Source organism: Trachypithecus francoisi, unplaced genomic scaffold (genome assembly GCF_009764315.1).
Source record: "Trachypithecus francoisi isolate TF-2019V2 unplaced genomic scaffold, Tfra_2.0 Lachesis_group1, whole genome shotgun sequence".
NCBI lineage: Eukaryota > Metazoa > Chordata > Mammalia > Primates > Cercopithecidae > Trachypithecus > Trachypithecus francoisi.
In genome coordinates this window covers 4,796,477-4,818,531 of record NW_022681454.1, presented here as the reverse complement: position 1 = coordinate 4,818,531, position 22,055 = coordinate 4,796,477, and the positions used below count along the sequence as shown (strand labels likewise).

Below are 22,055 nucleotides of genomic sequence, written 5' to 3'. Positions count from 1 at the left end.
ACTGCACTCCAGCCTACATGATAGAGTGAAACCCAGACTCTTAAAGAAATGTTTTAAAAAGGTAGCAAACGATTTGAATAGACACTTCTTCAATGAAAATATACAAATGGCCAACTGGTACATGAAAAGATGCTCAACATCACTGTCATTAAGAAAATGCAAATCAAAGCCATAGGAGACACCACTCCATACCCACGAGGGGAGCTACAATCATAACAACACAGAAAGGAAAAGACAAGGTGTTGGTGAGGATGTCAAGGCACAGGAACCCTCGAGCACTGCTGATGGAAACACAAAATGGTGCAGCTACTGTGGGAAACAGTGTGTTGGTTTTTCAAGAGGCTAAGCACAGAATTACCAGGAGCCAGGAATTTCACTCTTTGGCATTTGGGGAAAATGAAGAGAAAAGAACAGGAGAAATGAAAACTTGGCTGGGCACAGTGGCTCAAGCCTGTAATCCCAGCACTTTGGGAGGCCGAGGTGGGCAGATCACCTGAGGTCAGGAGTTTGAGACCAGCCTGACCAACATGGCAAAACCCCATCTCTACTAAAAATACAAAAATTAGCCAGGCTTGGTGGTGGGTGCCTGTAATCCCAGCTACTCAGGAGGCTGAGACAGGAGAATCACTTGACCCCAGGAGGCGGAGGTTGCAGTGAGCTGAGATCACGTCACTGCACTCCAGCCTAAGCAACAGAGCAAGACTCTGGAAAGAAAGAAATGAAAGAAAGGAAAGGAAAGGAAAGGAAAGGAAGAAATAAGGGAAGGAGAGAGGCAGGGAGGGAGAGAGGGAAGGAAGGAAGGAAGGAAGGAAGGAGGAAGGAAGGAAGGAAGGAAGGAAGGAAGGAAGGTAGGTTCCACACAAAAACCTGTACATGATGTTCACAGCAGCATTCTATATAACTGCGAAAGGGTAGAAACAGCCGTCTTCCGTCATGGATGAAGAAATTGTGGCGCACCCACGCCAGGGAGTATTATTCAGCCATGGACAGGAATGAAAGCGCTGATCCTGCTACAACATGAACTCTGAAAACGTGTGCAGTGAAAGATACCAGATGCAAAGCCATGGAGTAGAGGATTCCTTCACTATGGAACATCCAGAGCAGGCAAACCCATGGAGACAAAAACCAGGTGGCTGCCAGGGGCTGGGGGAGGAGGCAATGGGGAGTAACTGCCTAGTGGGGGTGAGGTTTCTTCTCGGGGTGACGAAAAAGTTTTGGAACTAGAGAGAACTGGAAATTGCATGATACTATGAACGCACCAAATGCCACGGAACATTTTAGATGGCTAATTGTATGTTACGTGAATGTCACCTCGATTTGTCAAAGAAGAGTTGATCCCCAAATGGCCAACTTTTAAACGACCAACCACACGCCAAGCATCGTGTCAGGTGCTCTGCCTGCCTCAAGCTCATCCTCACGGCAGCCCTTTGGGGTGAGGACTATTGTCTCTCCTTGTTTTCCAGAGGTGGAGGTCAAGGCTTAGGTAGGCGAGGAGGCCTACCCAAGGCCATGTCATTGAGAGAATGAGGAGCCAGGATCCAAAGCAGGCGGGCTGGATGCTGTCTCCTGGGAAGACTCCATGAGCCCTGGGGACAATCGGGGACATTTGTGGCTGAGCCCCTGCAGGTCAGGGGCCTCAGAACGTGGAATTAACTGCGTCCTCAGCTCACCAGCTCCCTGTCAACAGCCTTCCCCCCACAACCAACGCACAGACACAGGAAAAGGAAGGGTCACAGAGCTCCTAGTGCAATGGGGGTACAGACAGAAACCTTCCACGCTGTACATGCCACGGCCCAGCCCGTGGCACAGAGGAGCAGCCTGGGGTCTGAGAAGCCACGCAGCAGAATTAGAACCAAGTCAGAGCCAGTGCCAGCTCTGCACCCTTTCCAGTGACGGCACAGCCGTGTGGCCAGGGGCAGCCAGCACCCTCACTTACAGTTCAGGCCACTCACAAAGCGTGAGAGTCAACAGCCAAACCGTTACATTGTAACGATGCTCCATGTTCTAGAAGAATCTACCTGTGGTGGAGAGGCAGGGCTGGAGTGCCTGTGTCCTCAGGCCCTGGGGGACACCATGGGGCTGTCAAGTGGACAGAGCACATGTGCCTGCAGGTGCTCAGGCCTGTCCCAGGCTCGTGGCCAAAGCCATGGAGGTGACAGATTCCAGCCTGAGATTCTCCCTTTCTGGCTGTGTGACTCAGGCCCCATGTCACGTGCTAGGGTGCAGTGTCTCCGTGTGTAAGACGGAGAGGCCTGTCCCTCCCTCTCAGGCTGGGATAGTATAACCGGGCTCTGTGATTCCAGAGGACATTTAGCTGGAAGGTACCGGCATGGCACAGGTCACCCCATCCCTGCCCCATACTTCCTGCTGAGAACCAGTGGGTCACAGGGGGCCATCGAGGGGCTGATGGAATAAAAAATTAGAAGTGTCCTCATTCCCCGTGTCACCTCCTGTTGTCACTTCCTTTCTCTCATAGTGCCTGGGATGTCCCAGTCATTGGCACACTGGCCACATCCTCCCAATTGCCACCCAAGGAGTGCCTGAAACCTCGGCCGCTGGTGGTTCCGGTGAGTGCACGGCTCCACAGGCAGGTGGAAGTCCCACCCTTGCCCGGTGGGGCTCAAGATGGCTCAGATTTCAAAATAGACAAGCAGCTGAAAGACTTTGTAGCGCATGGTTTTAGGAAGACATCTTGTGCCTTCCGAGGGGCGGCTGTCATCTTTAATAAGGCAGAACGAGGTGCCAGGAAAGCATACCCACAGCCTGTGATGGTTCAGCGCGACCACAGGTCCTCAGCCAGTGCCGGGTCAGAGGGCAGAGGTTTAAGGGACACCCCCACTGTGATGCGAAGAGCAGGGCCAGCAGGACAGAAGTGTGGCAAAGCTGCCCCGGCTCCAGAAACCCCTCCTGTCCTGGCAGAGGAGAGCTGGTGGCCCCCGTTTCTGGGCTTCTGAAGAATGGATCAGCCCTCTCTGCCATGAGCCCGTCACACCTGAGGCAGGCGGCCCCTTTCCTCCCTGAATCCAACCACGGAATCCGGGTGCAAAGGCCTCCTCTGCCCACTGGAGAGCGGCCACACTTCCCCTCCCTCCTTCCCGCTCCAGGCTCCCGCTCAGCCGACGGCTGGGGCTGGGCCTGCGGGCTGCGCCTCTCTGGGGCAGGCAGCTCCCAGCAGCTGCTCCTCACACAGTCACCGGCCCAGTTCAGAGCTCTAGTTTCCTTTCTGAACTTCCAGAACTGAGTCCAGATCTTAAAAGCCCTAATCACCATGATGCACAGACAAAATCATATTTATAAAGAAACAAATGAAAGCTGCGAGCAGGGGATCCCCCCTGGGGGAGTTCGGCGGCCAGGACAGAGTCCCCAGAATCCCCGGGGGCCACTGCAACCCAGAAAGAAGGGTCTCACTCTGAGCAATGCCCAGCAAGTCCCCTCAAGATCTGGGGCCCTCCTCAGACCTTCCCCGCCCCTTGGAACACAGCTCCTCTTGGGCCCAGGCCTGTCTAGTGCACTCACTCCTGGCCCTGCTCCCTCTTCCTCTCTACCCAGCTCCCTTTAGGGTGTGAGCCTCAGGAGAGCTTGGCCTACTGGCCTTATTCTCTGCTCTACCCCGCTGTCCCCTCTAGCAGTGGCACTGGCAGAGGAGCTGTCCAGTGGGGACGTTCTGAACAAGGGAACGCGGTGCCCAGGAGGACAGCCTGAGCGGCCCGAGAGGACCAGAGAATACTGACTAAGTTTGGGAAAGGCTCTGGCAGAATCCAGCCTGCGGATGTTCACACGCACTCAGCGTGTCCAGGCTCGGAGGGTCCTGCTACAAAGACAGTGATGAGCACATTGTCCGGGGATCAGGGGATGCAAGGGAGGACACGACAGGCCAGCATGGAAGGGTAGGACCAGGGGCTCTGATGTGCTGCTGGCATGAGGCAAGGCAGGAACACGGTGATCTGGCGAAGGGCGTGGGCGCATGTGCGTGTCTGTGTGTCTCCGTGTTTTGCCTGTGTGTCTGTGTGGATGTCTTTCTGTGTGTGCATCGTGTGTGCTGTCTTGGTTGTCTGTGTGCATACCTGAGTGTCTCTGTGTGTGCAGTCTCTGTGTCCATGTGTCCACATGCTGTGTATGCGCTGTTGTGTCCATGCATGTTGTCTGTGTCTCTCCGTGTGCTTGTGTGTCTCTGTGTGTTGTCTATGTGTACGTGTCTGTGGGACCCGTACATTTGTGCATTTTCTGTGTGTCTGTGTCCCTGTGTTTGTGCTGGCTGTTATCATGTGTCTCTGTGTGTTTATTTCCATCTGAGTTGTTTGTGTGCCTAAGTGTGCTGTCTGCATGTCTTGTCTGTGAATGTGATCTGTGTGTCCTTTTGTGTGTGTGTCTGTGTGCTTTGTGTGTGTATATATCTGTGTATCTGAGTGTGCCTGTGTCATCTGTGTCCTTCTGTATGCTTGTGTGTCTGCATGTGTATAATCTGTGTCTGTGTGTGTCATGTGTGCGGCCTATGTGTATGTGAGTCTGTGCCTGTGTGTGTCTGTCTCGTGTGTGTGACTGTGTGTGTCTGTGTTTCTTCCTGTGTCTGTGTGTCCATGTGCGTTTTCCGTGGGTGGTGCATGTGTGTGTATCTCTGTGTGTCTGTGGATGTGTGTATCTGCACATGTGCAAAAACTAAAAGGACGACTTCTAGATGCCAGCAGTAATTAGCTGTGGGGGTGGCACTATGAATGTTTGGGCTTATTTTATGATAAACAGGTATTCCTTCTGAGCGAGAGAAGCTGGGGACTCGAGAAGTCGTGATCACCTCTGCCCTTCAGAAATGCTGTGTATTTATTTGGAAACACGGTTTGTTTTCTCCCAATGACGAGTCATCGGCACTTCCTGCCCCAAGACAGACAAGAGGAAGCAAAGAACAAATGTCCTGCAGTTACAAGAATGATGTTCAACTGGTCCCTGACCCAGGGCAGAGACAGCCTGGGCACCCCCTTTCCTGCCAGCCTCCCCTGGGGTAGGGATCTGTCTCCTGCGTCTCTGTGAACCCAGCACCTAGCCCAGGGTGGAACACATGGTGAGGCCAGCAAGGGTCTAGAAGGGAGTGGTTGACTGGGGAAGGAAAGAGGAGGGGCGGAGGGAGGGAAGGAGGAGGGGAGGAGTAAAGGGAGGAGGAATTGATTTGTGGTCCCAGGGGGATGCTGGGCTTCTCGTTGCCATGGAGACAGCCCCTGCACAGGCTGCACGAGGCACATGGGGCCCAGACCTCGGCCCTGGCAGGGTTAACAGAGGGTGGGGCTGGAAAGACGTGCCCCCACTCCCGCCCACCTCTGCAGGGAGGTGTTGACAGGGCGAGGGAGGGATGGAGTCCCTGGAAGGCTGGGCTCTGAAAACTGAAGCCAGTGGCTTCCCCTCATCCATACCTCCTCCCTGTATGCAGCGCAGGTCTAGAGGCTGGTCATACCGCTGTCCCCGTGGATTTGCCTACTGAGTCCCAGCTCCCTCTGTGGGGGCGGTGCCATCCGTCCCCAGGAGCCGGCTCTGCCGCAGTTGCTGCCAGGCACCACCCACCTCTGCTGCCACAGCCCAGCGCCTCCCCCATCCCTAGCCAGCCATCCCGGCCCAGGAGTGGGGCACAGATATCAGCCCCTCCCATGCCCCCACAGGACCCCAGCCAGGAGCCAGCTCATCAGGACAGACACCCAGAGATGGGTGGGATGCAGGCCAACACACATGAGGGTGCTGCACGTTTAGGAGAAACTGAGGGAGAGACAGGGAAGGAAAACCCCACTGTCACCACCAAATGCACATTTCACGGGCAGGCGGGCACTACGGGCGCCAGCACTTAGGATGGCACCATGCCCGCCACACGCAGACACAGCACAGGCGAGGGCTCGGCTGGTGGTGGGAGCCTGGGATGCTCTGTGTTTGGGTCCTGCAGAGAGAAGCCAGGGGCACTGCCAAGCGCCTTAGGGGGCAAAATGGGGTATGGGGGAACAAGTGGCTCCGAGGTCTCACACCTGACTGTTCTGTGCCCAAAAGCCCACCTACCCGCAGCCCCGCCAGGCCCCTGTGAGCCCCCATCAGCCCCTTGGAGTTGCGGGCCAGGCTTCCTACCTGCACGGTGTCTGGGCACCAGAGCCCAGTCTGATGGCCCTGCTTGAATGCCCCGCTCCCTGGAACGTGTGCCTGCAAGGGTGGATGCCCTCACTTTCAGCCAGCGGTCTGTCACCTGCTCCTGCTGTGTCCCGGGAGTCCACTGTCACCCGGCTGGGCGCCGGCACGCTGGGCCAAGCATCAGGCAGTGCCACCGCAGCAGCAGCAGCTCCCCTTCTGCGGAGCCAGGCTTGTCCCCGCCCGCGGTTCCCACCTTGCACCCGGGGAGGATGCTCAGAGCTGTGTGGAGCCCGCCGACTCAGCCACGCCGCCACAGACTCGCCTCCCCGGCAGAGGCGAAAACAAAAGCATTAATCTTCCCTGGGAGGCCCTTTCTCCTCCACAGCAGAGGAGGAGGAAAAAACCCAGACCTGTTTTGCTCCTGCTCCTCAAATTAGGATGGTTCCTTCCCGATGAACCAGGGTGTACCCCAAATTCTGTATTTGGCATTAAATACCAGGGATGATTACACTGCAGACATGGGACCCTTGCCTCCCAGCCCATCAAGGGGAGGGGGGGACACTGACTGCCCGATGCAACACACTTTGCTCACCCAGTGCGGATCATGCCTGAGGCAGAGCAGCCAGAGTTTGGGTGGGGTCTGCACCTGACCCCAGGCCAGGGCCTCTCTGGTGTGGGGGCTGCTGCCCATGTCAGAAAGGCGGGGCAGGTGAGGTTCCTGCACCAGCAGCAGCAACAGCAGCAGCTGACTGCACCCAAGATGCACCCCACTTTAGGCCACCAGATGTTCCAACGTGGCTATGCTATTAAGCCAAAAATGCAAACCCACATCTGTGCACTAGGAGAAGACAAAGGGTTGGGGGAAACCTGCGAGGCCCGGGCTCCAGTCTGGCTCTGCCACTGGCTCTCAGTGGCTGATGGCCGGGCACGTGGGCGGATCCACCTGGACGCCCAGGTGAGCGGTGGGAGGCAGTGTGTATATGGGGGAGGGGGAGTGCCTGCATGTGGTGTTGGCCTGGCTGAGCATCAGCGCCACCTGCGTATAAGAGGAGCAGGGTCAGGGACAGCACGCGAGTGGGGAACGCAGGCCCTGTATGGCCCCTGGGGAGGCAGGGAGGGGTAAGAGGAGGCTCAAAGGCCTTAGGGTTTCCTGCACACAAAGCTCCCAGATCTGCGGAACAGCGGGGAGAGTGCAGGTGGAGGATCACAGAGAGGGTCTCTGAGAGGCAGCAGGGCCGCCTCGAAGGGAGAAGGGAGGCTGAGTCTCTGCAGCGGGGACTTCCTTGCCAGGCTGCAGGCTGCTCTTTTTAATGGGAGAGACGAACACTGTCTAAAACACCACTGGGGAGGAAGCCTTGGCAGGTAAGGTGGGGAAGATGGGAGGAGACAGGATTAAGCATGGCAGAGGGGGCGATGGCCAGAGGGGCTGGACCCAGGCATAGGCGTGGTGGGGGTGGGGGTGGTGTGCAGGAAGCAGCAGGGCAGGGGAGAGAGTAAGGATAGAAATGGGGTCTCGTGGAGAGTGAGCCACCCAGGCTGTCCTCGCTGAGATCTGGCCGCTGTCTCTTTGTCAGGCAGAAGACAGGGCCGCTGTGTGGGCAGGGAACACAGTCCGGGAGAGTGTGGAAGGTCTGGGCTGTTCTCTGCAGAGAACGGAAACGTGGCTTTGTAGTGCCAGGCGGTGCATCAAGCCAGGCTCCATCCTATCCTGCAGGCTCCTCCAGAGCCCTTGCCATCTCCTACAGGGTGGGGTGTGCCAGCGAGGGCTGGGCAAGGGGAGGGTGAGGGAGGGAGAGGCCACGGCCCCAGGAGAAGGGGAGACAGGAGAGGGCCAGGCAGGACGTCATCCCTGGGATGCATCACTGGCTATAAATATCAGATATGATCGCCACCCAGGAAAATATTTATAGGACAGACAGAACATCTGTAGTCTTATGTGATCCACCTGCACAGAAAGCATGAAGACCCCAATAGATAAGCAGGCAACATTTACATCAGATAACTGAAATACGAGAATTAGGAATGGCTAAAAATGACAAAAGACCAGGCGTGGTGGCTCACGTCTGTAACCCTGGCATTTTGGGAGGCTGAGGCAGGTGGATCACCTGAGATCAGGAGTTCGAGACCAGCCTGCCAACATGGTGACATTCTGTCTCTACTAAAAATACAAAAATCCGCCAGGCGTGGTGGCTCACACCTGTAATCCCAGCTACTCAGGTGGCTGACACAGGAGAATGGCTTCAACCCAGGAGGTGGAGGTTGCAGTGAGGTGAGATTGTGCCACTGTACTCCAGCCTGGGCAACAAGAGCGAAACTCTGTCTCAAAAATAAATAAATAAATAAAACAAAGGAGACTCGGCCTCACTAGGGATTGAAGAAAGGCAAATTAAAGCTAGATCCCATGGGGTGCAGTGGCTCACACCCCTAATCCCAGCACTTTGGGAGGTTGAGGTGGAAGGATCACTTGAGGCCAAGAGTTCCAGGCCAGCTGGAGCAACACAGCAAGATCCCTGTCTCTAAGAAAAATTTTAAAATTATCCAAGATTGGTATTGCATGCCTGTAGTCCCAGCTACTTGGGAGCCTGAGGAAGTATTGCTTGCGGTCAAGAGGTCGAGGCTGCAGGGTGTATGACTGCATCACTGCACTGCAGCCTGGGCAACAGAGCAAGACCCCATCTCTAAAAAAAGAAATGAAAAAAGCAAGATCCCATGTTTCCACCTATCAAGTTGGCAATGGTTTAGATGAGAAATACTATATCTTGTTGACAAGATTGTAAATCAGAATAATCTTTCTAGAAAGCAATTTATAGTAACCATCAAGAACACTAAAAATGTTCCTAGTTTTTGACTCAACTTCTACATTTCTGTGAATATATCTTAGGAAAAATTAGAAATGCAAACAAAGCATTATTTTAAAAAAGGTGCTTACTGCAATGGTACTGATGGTTGTAAAAAACTGGAAGGCGGCACTGTGTCCAGCCATAAATGATCAGCCTGGTAATTCTTTTTTTTTTTTTTTTGAGACGGAGTCTCGCTCTGTAGCCCAGCCGGAGTGCAGTGGAGCAATCTCAGCTCACTGCAACCTCTGCCTCCTGGTCCCGGTTTAAGCAATTCTCCTGCCTCAGCCCCCTAAGTAGCTGGGATTACAGGCATGCACCACCATGCCCAGCTAATTTTTGCATTTTTAGTAGAGACAGTTTCATCATGTTGGCCAGCCTTGTCTTGAACTCCTGACCTCATGATGCGCTTGCCTTGGCCTCCCAAAGTGCTGGGATTACAGGCTTGAACCACTGCGCCCGGCCCAGCCTGGTAATTCTGAGAGTCATGATGAAATATGAAGTGAGAGTAAAGCTTATGTCTGAACGAACCTTGAAAACACTGAGCTATGTGAAAGAAGCTGGTCATGAAAGGCTACATATTTTATGATTCCATTCATATGAAACGACCAGAAGGGAAGTCTATGGAGACAGAAAGTAGAATGGTGGTTGCCAAGGGCTTGCAGGTACGGGGAGTGACAGCTAAAAGGTATGGGGTTCTTTCCAAGGTGATGAAACTGTTCTAAAATTGACTATGCTGATGGCCGCAAATATCTGTGGAGATACAGAAAACCATTGAATGGGCTGGGTGCGGTGGCCCACACCTGTAATTCCAGCATTTTGGGAGGCTAAGGCAGGTGGATTGCTTAAGTTCAGGAGTTCGAGACCAGCTTGGGTGTCACAGTGAGACTCCATCTCTACAAAAATTACAAAAATTAGCCAGGTGTGGTGGCGCACACCTGTAGTCCCAGCTACTCAGGAGGCTGAGGTGGGAGGATCACTGAAGCCTGGGAAGTGAGGCTGCAGTGAGCTGTGATGACATCATTGCACTCCAGCCTGGGCAACAGAGTGAGACCCCCTCCAAAAAAAGAAAAAAGAAAACCATTGATTGTGCCCTTGAAATGGGCAAGTTGTGAACTGTATCTCCATGGAGCCGCTGAAAAAGGCCCACAATACCGAAAAGAAGAGATGCTTATGAGGAGTTTATAATAAGCCGGGAACCTGCTAAATAGGAAATACGAGTTGGGAAACACACGGATGTTTGGGATAAAACATGGCACAGATAGTTTGAGATCAACTGTGATTAAACGGAAAGGAAACATGAAAGAAAACTGGCCAGAAAGTTAGGCTAACTAGAATTGCACAGTCAGTGGTTTTATTTTCCTCTTAGCACCTCTCTGGACTTTGCAAACTTTCTCTCATCCATGAGAATGGAGGACATCCCTCTCGGAACCACTCCACAGAGAAGCGCACAGCTCTGTGCAGGGCCAGGACCCTTCCTGTGGGGGCATCCAGCCCCCTGGAGTCTGCAGCGGAGGGGAATGAGACACGGTGACTGGGACTGGGGTGGGTGTGGCCAGCCCTGTCCCCCCACCAGGTAGAGTTGCTGGATGGGGGTTTGAAAGAAGGCGGCCTGAGGTCAGGTCCAGCTCTCTGCCAGCTGTCTTTTTCGTGCCAGAAAAGCAGCTCTGCGCTTACTGTTCCATTCCCCTCCGCATTCTGAATGCTCTTGGGTGTTGGGTACCAGCTGTGGGAGCTAGAAAGGGGAGCCAAGGGTACACCCCATTCCACCCTCTCCAGATTGGCCTCTGCGGCAGCCAGTGGGAGGGCTCTAAAACTCCAATGCGGCCCGGCATTCCCTGCACCAAAGCCTTCCTCAGTGCCCTCCCTACATCCTCATCCCCAGCCCCGCCCTATCCTCCCAGCCAACTCCCAGAGGCCAGCTCCTGTGACCTCCGACCTCCTCGAGAGGACTCCCATGCTGGGCACAGCCCCTCTCCATTCCTGAGAACCCCCTGGTCACCTGTTGCTTCCCCCATGGACCATGGGCCAATCCAGGGATGGAGACAGTCCACCTGCCTGACCAGCACCCAGCACTGAGCCAAGGAGGGGCTGCAGGGTCAGGGGGCTCTGTGAATCCAGAGGGTGGACTACAGGGTGGGGGCCTCTGTGAACCCAGAGAGGGTAGGCTGGAGGGTGGGGGCCTCTGTGAACCTGGAGAGGGTAGGCTGCAGGGTGGAGGGGTGGGGTTCTGTGAATCTGGAGGGTGGGCTACAGGGTGGAGGGGTGGGGGAGTCTGTGAATCTGGAGGGGGGGCTGCAGGGTGGAGGGGTGGGGGGGGGCTGTGAATCTGGAGGGTGGGGTTTTAGTCCTGGCTGCTCCATGGGATTTATCTTATTGAACAAAATGTAATTTTGTAATTTTACACACAGGGAACATGCCCACATGGCTACCTCCCAGACCAAGGAACACAACGCTATCGGCACGTCAGAAGCTCCCCCCATATGAATGCTATCTGCCCTGCCTGCCGGGTGACCCCGCTGCACCTCCTCTGGGGACGAGGTCCTGCTGTGTGCTCTCTTCCATCTTCTGTGCCTCTGAGTCCCAGTCGAGACAGCAAACCGTTGGGCCAAAACATCTCAAAGCACTTCCCACATGCTCTGAATTTGTCAAGTGGCACAAAGGAGAGCATCACAAGGCAGGCTTCCTGAAGGAGATGGCACTGGGCAGGCCCTGGGCAGCCGACAAGGGCGTCCAGTGGCTGAGCTGGCAGGAGTAGCGAGGCGAAGCTGCAGCCAGACAGACTCTTGCACAAACACACACAAATCTCCCAGTCAACTCCCAGGGGGCGGTTAGGCCCTCGCTCAGAGAGAGCCGGGGCCAGGCCCACAGCACTCACCTCCAGCACACGCCCTGTGATGTATTTCTCACATCTGTCACAGCGGATGCCGAACTTGGCGTGGTAGTCAGCTTCGCAGTAGGGCAGGCCGTCCCTGCAACGAGACGGGCGGTCAGCACAGGGCAAGGGTCACCCGAGGACCCTTGAGATCTAACAACCCTCACCAACAAGAAGGTCTGCCCTCAAAGTGGAAGAATGTCCACCTCCTCCTGCTCAGGTAACAACGCCTCCAACAGACCGTGTCACACAGACACCAGCCCCACGAGAAATAGGACGACAATGGTCCCATTTCACAGACGAAGAAACTGAGGAGCACAGGCCAGGCCACCTGCCCAGTGGGTGGGAAGGGCTGACAGCAGCAGCTTCTGGGAAACGAGGGCTGCTTCTGCAGACCTGGCTCTTTCTTCTGGCTCCTTCCATCCAAAGTTCAACATCTGGGGCACTTCAGAAAACTGTGAGCCAAAAAGGGGGCACAGTAAGGGCGCCCACATTGCGGAAGCAGTTGGAGTATGACAGAAAGCCCAGGTGAGGGTGTCGTAGGTTAGGACGAGACTTCACTGTCCCCCCTGCATCCTGCCCTGCATCACAGCCCCCGAATATGAGGGGGTGACAAAGGCTGACTCTGGCCACACATGGAGGGGCCTGGCCTTCTGTAGTGCAGGAAAGCGCAGGAGGGCTGCACAAACGTGTCCGTCCCCTTTCCCCACACACACGTGTGGCCTGCCTGCGATGTGCCAGGAGCATAGGGCTCAGGGAATTGGTGTCGAATGCCCGTCATCCTGGGCCTGCACCTCCAGCAGTGGCTTCCTCTGAGTCCGCATAAATGAGCTATAGAGAAAAGCCATCTGCAGGGTCACCCTGGCACAGCTCCTGCTATCATGACCTTCACACCTGTTTTCATGATTATTAAGAGATCAACATGCCAGGAGGGATGGTTGCGCAGCTGCGGGGAGGGCAGGTCAGCAGTGGCCACACTCGGTGTGGGGAGGTGCTGCTGAGCCGTGGTTAAGTGAACAGGCCTGCACTCACATGCCACATCCCAGCTGTGTGACCCTGGGCAAGTCCCTTAACCTCTCTGAGCCTCAGCTTCCTCATCTGCAAAATGGGGGAAATAATAGTAAGGACGAATGAAGAGCATGGCAGGCACTTTCCAAGGTGGCTGAAGCCATTATCATTACTAACTAGGGCTGTCCTCCCAGCCCTGGCCACACTCAGCAGGTGCGGGGGTGACTGGCACAAAATGGGGCGCCTGCCACTCCAACGTGCCCCCCTCCAGCATCGCTGAAGTTGCTGTAGTGTTCCAAATTTCTTTGAGTTTTTACACAGCTGCTACAGAAGGGAGGATTTGTCAGGCTGTCGTGGATTTAGACCCCAGCTCACGTTCTTTTCCTGCAACCTCTGTACTGTTGCTAGGTCCCCACGATGTGGGGTCATGAGCCCTGGGCCTGGGTGCCCCTCTCTGGCTGCAGCCTGGAAGTGGCCCACAGCTGGGCTAAGCTGCCGCTGACAGAGTGGCAGCCCTTCCTTCCATGTGAGAGGGAGACAAAATGAGTCCTCAGGCTTACTTCCAAATGCTGCTGACCTCAGGACTCCTGTAATAACCCACAAATGGGTGTATTTGCAGCAAATGGGAGGTTAAAGATAACATCTCCATGGCAACACCAACGCCCTCCTCGTCAATTCTGGGACAGCTCTGGAGGCTGCTAAGTAACATGCATGGTGTGGGTGAGCTGCCAACGCTGCGGGAGGGCCCTGCCGCCTGCATGGGGCTGGGCGTTTTCATTTTATATTAAAGTGCTGCGTACACCACACCGGGCAGTCCCTGGCTGACTGTGACACAGGCGGGGAAACTCATGCACCCCACAGGTCCCTCACCCTGGGTGCAAGCTCACCTTGGTTTGGAGGTTTTACTTAAAATGATGTCTTGGAGATCATTGCAGATTCCATAACAGTTGTAAGAAACAACACAGAAAGGTCCCATGTACCCTTCACCCAGTTTCCCCTAGTGGTGATGCAGAATTAGTATACACCCTCAGCCAGGAAGTGAACACGGGCACATCCACGGACGTGATTCAGGTTCCGTGTGACACGCGCTTGAATGTGCATGCATCTGCGTGTGTGCGTGTGCCTCACTCCACGCAGTTTTATCACAGGACGTTTTTCATCTCCCTCAATTCCTGTGATGATTTTGTTCTCGTTGGGCATTGAGAACAAGCACAGCATAGACAAAAGACCCTCTAGCTCCCAGGAAGGGGCCCTCTGCGCTCGGAGGAGCTGCCCTCTTTCAGCTCGTCCACATATTCGCCCCTCACCTGCGCCATGCAGAAGGCTTGCCTGCCTCAGGTCCCCGACCCCACCAGGGTTAAAACCCACCCACAGCTCCCGGCCCTGAGCTGCCTCCATTCAAGGCCATGATCTTCCCAGAAGGCTTACCCGGTTCCCAAACCGGCCACCACCCCAGCTTGACTGCACATTTGTGGGACATGTTTGGTGCTGGTGGCAGCCGTCCCAGGGGCCCCCGCCCTGCAGAAGACAGAGTGCGTGGCTGCGGGGCCCCAGCCCTGACACCTGGGATGGTCAGACCCTCTCCTCATCCCCGTGCTGGCCTCTGCTGACATTGCTTCACCTCCTGCAGCACATCCAGGCGCCAGAAAGGGCAGCTGATCCCATGGGGATGGTGGAGGGGGACTGAGACGGAGAGGGAAGGCACTTCAACAACTCAGCCCTGGCAGCCCTGGCAACTCTGCTTCTCATCCATAAAAAAGGAGCTGGAAGCTGCAAACGCTGTTAGAGAAGCCAGGGCTGGCCAGGGAAGGGAGACACAAGGCTTTCGGGACAGATTCGCTAGGCTCTGGGCCACGCTTCTCACCCAGTGGCAGGACAAGAGTAGCTGTTTGAGGAATAGGAGAGACGCAGAGAGGGTGGTGCCTGGGACACGTGCAGAGTGCGGGACCCCCGCAGAGTAGGGAAGCCTGAGCGGAGGCTGTCACTGGAGCTCTCCTCCCACTTACTTGCTGATGTACTCGGCGTTCAGGAGCTTCCCACAGCTCTTGCACTTAAAACAGCCCAAGTGCCAGTGCTTGTCCAAGGCTACCAGGGCCTGGCCGTTCTTGATTTCTGCGCCGCAGCCCCCACAACCTGGAAGAAAGAGAACAGAACACGGACACCCCCACCATTGTGAGAGGTGTGGGGAAGGCATCCTGCTCTCCAGACTCCGTGAAGGCCCCTGGGGCAGCCGGGAGGGGCCGGGCAGATGAGCAGCTGGGAGGAGCCTCTCACACAGCAGTCTCTGGAGCACAGGGAAGGCAACTGGGGAAGTTTGACCCTGCATGCATTGAGCGCTGACTGCATGCAGCCTGGGCTGTGAGCCGGGGAAGCCTAGATGAAGAAACAGAGGCCCTGTCTTGCAGGAGAGTGGAGTCAGCTCCCGGCACGGAGATGTGCCAGTTTGAACCCAACTGTGACTCGATGTGCCCTCTGAAGGGAAATGGACCGCATTAGAGAGGGCTGAGCCAGCCCCCAGCCCCCAACCCAGTCAGCCCTGGGAGCCCTCCTGCCGCACCCAGCCAGGCCAACTGGCTTCTCTCTTCTTGTCATCCCCACGGTGACTGGTACTCTCCACCCCATGACCACCCGCCTCGTGGGCCCCTGCCTGGCTTCCTGGTGCCCTCTCTGTCCCTCCCAGCCATGCCTGCCCTGCTCACTTGCCCCGTGTCCTAGGGCCTGGTCTTTATGCACAGGGCTTCCAGCTTCTGGCCCTGCTCTGAGCCAGTGGCCCACAGGCCCTCCACCCTAGGAGCCATCACACCAGGGGCTCCACAGCCAGCGTCATGGGCGTGCTGCAGGCAGGGGTGCCCCTGGCAGAGCAGGTAGAGCAGGCTGGGGAGCTGGGGAGAGCCTGGTGCATGAGCCTGCGCGGGATGCGCATGAGTGAGTGTACATCTGTGTGCATAGCGTGTGACTGTAAGTATGTGGATGCATCTTATGGGACTGTGTGCATTTGTATGTCACCTGAGTCTTCTCGTGAGTCTTCCTGTGAATATGTGAGGTCAGGGGTGGGGAGTGGGAGGCAGAGTGACAGAGACACCCATGACGGCATCCCCAAGGGAAAGGGCCTCTCGCAAGGTGAACACCTGGTGACAGCAGCAGCAGCAGCAGCAACTGCGACAGAGCGGCGCCCACTGAGTCAATCACCCAGGTGTGCATTGATTTGCAGATCATACATGCCCTCACTTCAGGGACCTGCACCTGTCATAGCTGAATGCGCGTCAGTGTGTGTGACTGGTGCGTGAGTGTGTCCATGTATGTGTTTGTGTCTGTATGTGTGTGACTATGCGTGTGAGAGTGTGTCTGTGTGTCTGTGGAAGTGTGTGTCTGCCTGTGAGTGTGTGTGCGTGTGAGAGTGTGTGTGTGTTTGTGGAAGTGTGTGTCTGCGTGTGTTTAAGGGTGTAGTTGTGTGTTGGGGGCATGACAAGGGCAGGGCCCCAGATCCCGTGATGGACAAGCAGGAAGAGTGTCTGACAAACAGGGCCTTGCTGCCTGCAGGAGCCCCTGAGTACTTCCCAGACCAAGCAGGGACCCCTTGCACCCAAGGACACCTCCACCCAAGATGGAAAGAAGGTGGCCCCAGGGCCCGACGCGCTGGGTACAAATCCTGACCCCCACTAGGCGCTGGGTCACACGGAGCGTGTTCCTCCTGCGGGAGCCCCCATTTCCTCATCATGGAGTGGGGCGATCACCTCTGCACTTGGTGCCTGCCCGGATCCAGTGCTAATTTACACAGAAGACCTGGCCCAAAGCCTCTGCGTCCTGGGTGAACAGTGAGCATTGGTGAGACCACGCGTGGGCCTGCTGCGTGGTAAGAGCTCAGCGGAGGCTGCTTCCATGCATGGCCTCCTTAGTTTCTTTTGGCAGAGAACTGAGTCATATTGTTTTTAACAATTAAAACAAACAAACACTCACAAAGTTGGTCAAGCTCAGGATTTCCTAAGTGACCACATTGTGCAAATTCACGTGCTACTTTGGAAAACAGCCAGAGAGCAGATTCAAACTCCGAGGGAAGGGGGGCCTCTTACTCATCTCAGGACCCTGGGTGCCCAGCACAGGCTGCGGGCCTGAGAAACACGTAGGGGAATGAATGATGAATGAATGAATGGGAACCAAAGTGAGAGGATGCCTCCACCCTTCTCAAGTCCAGGAGGCGACCCCCACATCACCCCCTTCGCCACGCTCCTTCCTGTGTCTCTGCAGAGGCAGACGACGCACAGCCCAGACTTAGCCTCCTGGCTCCTCCCACTTAGCAGGTGATAAGGCACATTTTGCAAAGGTCTGCAGCAGTGGCTCTCAACATGGGGCACTTTTGCCCAAGAGACATTTGGCAATGTCTGGCAACCCTTCTGACTGTCATAACTTGGAGAGGGTTCCAGGCATCTAGTCGGTAGTGGACACAGGATGCTAACCTTGCCAGGACAGCTGCCCTCACCAAAGAGCTCTCTGGCCCCACATGTGAATGGTACTGGAGCTGAGATCCCTGACTCCGAGCCTCTGTTGGCTTGTCTGCACGTCAAGGGAGCACAGTACACAGGTCTGTGTGGTGAGCAGAGGACAGGCAACAGAGAGCAGTGGTCAGATCCCAGCTCTGCCCCCCACCGGCTGTGACCTGGGGAAGTCACTTCACTTCTCTGTGCCCCTGGAGTGAGGGCACGTGTGACCCATGAATAAATGCACACATGTTGACTGATGAGGTGGGCCCACCTCTGCTCTCACTGCCACTGCTGTTGTTACCAGGTGGGCCCCTCGCGGGAGGTCTGCTTCCTCTGGGATGCCATTGTGGGCATCTCCGCCACTCTGCCTCTTACTATATTGGCCCGCGCCCTCCCCTGCCAAGAAGCTCCCTTGACCTTGAGCTCCAAGCTGCAGGGGGGATGTCAACCTCACACCTGCCTCGGCCCCCTCATTCTCCTATCAGCAGTACAGGTGGAGCTGAGAGCAAGGTGCAAAAGGAGTGTTGCCATGGAAACCACATCCTCACTTTCCAAACACATCTGGAGCTCCATATTTCTGTGTGGGCTCTGCACATGGCAGCTCAGAGTCCTGTGTGACACAGGCTGTGGACTAGAGCTGTCAGTGGCAGAATGTCCCTAGCAGGGCAGAAGGGGCCTCAGGACACCCCAATGTCAGCTGGCCACATGCCCGTACATCCTGGCTGGCACTGCCATCAGCAGCAACGGCATGACCCTCCTAGAACCTTCCGCTTTCCTATTTTCCCCAAAATGCTCCCTCTTCCACCAGATGTGGTCATGGTGGGGGTGGTTGTGTTGGGGGGTGGCTAGGATGTGCCAGGCAGCCTCTTGGAGCCTCAGCTGGGAGCTCAGGGGGTGCAGGTGCAGGAGCCAGACTCCCACTGCAGCACCCCAGGTCTAACTGGGGTCAGGGGAGTAGGGGGGAGTCTCAGATTCTAGATCAAATCTGAGATTGAGTTTTGGAAACAAGGGCTCTGACCGAGCTCCAAAACTTGAAAGTGATTGAAACTCCATGAACTTGGCTTGCAGTTTCATTTAGGAACCTGTACTGAGGAAGAAAAGCCGCTGGAAAAGATAAAATATGTTCAAGTTCAGCCCCAATGCACTGCGGTCAGGACTAGACTGGGACACAGGCCTGCCATGAGCCCAGAGAGGGGTGGCGGCTCCTGCGAGGATCCGGGGTTTACCTCCCAGGCACACCCAGGGGTTCTCCCGTTTCCTACGCAGCCAGGGAGCAGCAGAAGCTCCTGAGTTTACCCCCCAGCCTCACCCCAAGGCTCTCCTGTTTCCCAGGCAGCCAGCAAGGGGGCAGGGGGTCTGGTCCGGGCACCCACCTTCTTAGCACTACCCTTGCAGGAGCAGAGAACACAGGGACTCCACGTGTCACAGCTCAGGTGGTCAAGCCTGTCGCTGGAAGAGTGGAGGATCCCAAAGCCCCATCCCTGGGCCTGGGACCTTGGGACTGCACACATGCCTTCCTGCCCCTTCATCCCTCACTCTGGTGGGGCCTCCCCAGGTCGAGGGGGTGGAGCTAAAGAGCCAGGGCAGCCAGGCCCAAGAAGTAGCCGTGGGGTCTTCTCAGCATGGATGGAGCTGCTCGCCATCCCTTTTCCCCAGGCCAAGCCCATCTTTCCCAATTGCCAGCCTGCCCCCTACACCCTGGCTGGCCCCACGCCCACATCGAAGGCCCAGAGAGGGGACGCCTCTTGCCCTCGGTCCCCAGTGGTGAGTGCAGGGTCCACCCGGGGTAGCTGGGCTCAGAGCTGCCTCCAGGTCGGCACGCGGCGCTCGCACTCTGGGAGGGCCAACCTGTGGCAGGCTCATGACCAGCAGTGGGTCAACACTGGAGAGCTGGGGCTCACAGGAAGGGGCAGAGCTTCAGGGACACAGGGGACCCCCCAACAAGCATGGTGGGGAAGCTGAGGCTTGCGGGGTGTTGGCTGCTCCTCCTGGAAGGAGCCTGTGTGGCCCACCCTAAAGGATATCTTATTCCTGAGTGGCCTGCTTGGGGCAGCAGAGGGAAGCTCAGGGCCACGGGACTCAAGCTTGAGCTCTGCCTCAAGAGCTGGCCACTCTCCCCTCCCCAGGGAAGGGCAGCCACACAGGAAGCCATGTGAGGCCCCGCCCTGCTGTCCCCTGACCCGGCAAGCTGGTCAGGCAGACGATGCTGCTTCCATTCCGGACTGACTGGACTCTACCCCACTCCACAACCATCTATGGCTCCTCATGGCCTCCAGATGTACTGAGAACACCATGGCGTGGCTTTGGAGGAAGCTGCCATCTGGTGTTGCTGTCTCAGTGCCATTGCTGTTCCCTACCCCCACGCTGCAGCCCCGTCCACTCACATTGGTCTGGGGGGTGCTCACGCTGCAGCCCCGTCCACTTACATGGGTCTGGGGGGTGCCCCCAGCACATTTCACAGGTGTGTTCAGTCTTTGCACTCTCTTCTCACCTGTAGCATCCTCCCCCTTCCAGACCCACCTGGTGGAATTCAGCCTGTGTCTCCAATTTCAGAGCCAAGGCCACCTCCTTAGACAGCCTCTGGCCCTAGCGGGGTGAGCTCACTTGCTTTGGACTTGAAAGGCCTTGGCCCGCCCCTCAGTACTTCCGCCTCCTGATGGACACTGAGCACCCAGCACACCCATTCCTGCCAGGTACAGGGCACTCCTGCACCTGCAGAAGAGCTCCTCCAGGCACAGCTGCTGGGGCAACAAAAGCAGGCCGGACTGGGAAGACTGCAGACGTCCACACAGGAGCCAGGACTGCTGCTCAATGCTTTCCAGGCACAGAAACGGTTCTAAGCTCAGGATTCTCACCATCGACTGGGGGAAGGGGCAGGTTACATTATTAGATGTCTAGGGGTCGTGGGAGCATTTGTTCTTTGAAAATGCAAATTCGATATTTCAAAATAAATTTACATTTGGAGAGGGCAGAGCCTTTCTGCCAAGGGTATTTTTGAAAACCTCAAAAAAAAAAAAAAATCTCAGACAGTGATTCTGTGGTTGGTCATATTTCCATCCCCCCAACCCCGCTTTTTTTTTTTTTTTTTTTTTTTTTGACAGTCTCACTCTGTCACCTAGGCTGGAGGGCAGTGGTGCAATCCCAGCTCACTGCAACCTCAGCCTCCCAAGTTCAAGCGATTCTCCTGCCTTGGCCTCCTGAGTAGCTGGGACCACAGGCGGGCACTACCACACCCAGCTAATTTTTGTATTTTTAGTAGAGTTGGGGTCTCACCACTTTGGCCAGGCTGGTCTCGAACCCCTGGCCTCAGGTGATCTGCCTGCCTCGGCCTCCCAAAGTGCTGGGATTACAGGCGTGAGCCACCGCACCCAGCCCATGTTTCCCTTTTTAATTTGGCTGCCAGGAAGCTTTGGACAAACTGTTTAAAACTGATCTCCCCCTTTTAAAATTTGCCATAGAGCTTTTGATTACTATCTGAATTTAATTTTAACAGTATCACTGTTTGTGAAGCCAAATTCTCAAAGATGGATGAAAGGCACTAAATAAAACCACGTTTACGTTAAAAAAAAAAATTCAATCAATCCAGGCCCTAGCTGGAGAGAGATTTTTGAATGGAGGACTTTCCTAGCAAGTCCCAAAGTAGCACCCTCCCCACCTGGTGCTGCTGCGAACGTCATCCCAAGGGATGCGGGCTTCGCTTCGTTTTACAGAGTCAAATTATAACCAGCTCCCAGGGCCAACGCCGCACTCCTGGGAGGTTGGAAGTGGGATTGCCTCTATAGATACTCTCAACACAGCAGACAAAGGAGGGGAGAAAGGAGGCATTTGACACAGGAGAGGCAATTAATTGCAGGCAAGACGCTGACTCCAGAAATCAGTAGAAACCTCTCCTCTGTCTGGGGACACGTGGCCCTGCCTCTGGGGACACGACAGTGACCACGGTGCTCAGAGTGGGCTTCTGCAGCAGGTGCCTAGCAGCGGTGGGTCCTGGTGTGCCAGGCTCCCCTCCCAGACCCTGCGTGCCATCTCATGCCCCAGCAGAGCCACCTCGGCTGGGAAAGGCCACCTGGCTGCCCCCTTCTTGCTGATACTTGGCACCACACCTGCAAACCCCTGACACTTTGGCTGGCATTTGTTTTTTTCACACTAACAACCTCCTGCTTCCTAATTCAAGAAGCATTTATTGAGCACCCACTGCATACACACCTGGCCTAACTCCTGGGAGGTGGAGCAGTGAACCCGAGGGCCCCTGACTGCGGGAGCCCAGAGCTCAGTGCTCTTCTACGGGTTCTTGGGGGTCCAAAGGGGTCCCAGGTGGCCTGGAATTAACAGACGGGAGCTGAGGGGAGTGAATGCCAGAGGGAAAGGACCCGAAGGAGACCTGGAAGGCTTCCTGGAGGAGATGTGCTGGAGCCGGACAAAAGCAGCAGTGGGCATTAGATGGGAGAGCAGGAGTGACACATGGGGTGGAGAAAACAGCTAGTGCAAAGGCTTGGTGGCACGAGAGCCCCAGAAACTTCTATCCCTGGCTGCCTCCTCACATTTATCCACAGCGGTTCACTGCAACTGCTGCTGCTCTGGGTCCCTGTTTGTCAGGCCCTGTCCCTGGGCACTGCAGAGACCACGCCCCCAACTCAGCACCCCTCCCCCAACCAGCAAACCCCCACTTAGCATGCCCTACACTCAGCACCCCCTGCTAAGCCCTCCCCAGCACCTCTCACTCAGCACGCCCCACTCAGCACCCCACTGCTAAGCCTTCCCCAG

General features: G+C 55.9%; 1 protein-coding gene across 34 annotated transcripts in view; it reads right to left on the bottom strand.

Annotated features, from left to right (window-relative positions):
• The window catches only part of ABLIM2 (actin binding LIM protein family member 2), a 200,200-nt gene that overhangs the window by 107,351 nt on the left and 70,794 nt on the right, over nt 1-22,055 (bottom strand). For all 34 annotated transcript variants that reach the window (XR_004437783.1, XM_033213643.1, XM_033213650.1 and 31 more), the window contains exons 5-6: nt 14,820-14,946; nt 11,809-11,902 (exon numbers count right to left, since the gene is read on the bottom strand). Coding sequence is in view for 33 of the 34 variants with exons in the window: in XM_033213643.1 (XP_033069534.1) it covers nt 11,809-11,902; nt 14,820-14,946 (221 nt within the window). In the remaining variant the exon portion in view is untranslated. The remainder of the gene's footprint in view (nt 1-11,808; nt 11,903-14,819; nt 14,947-22,055) is intronic.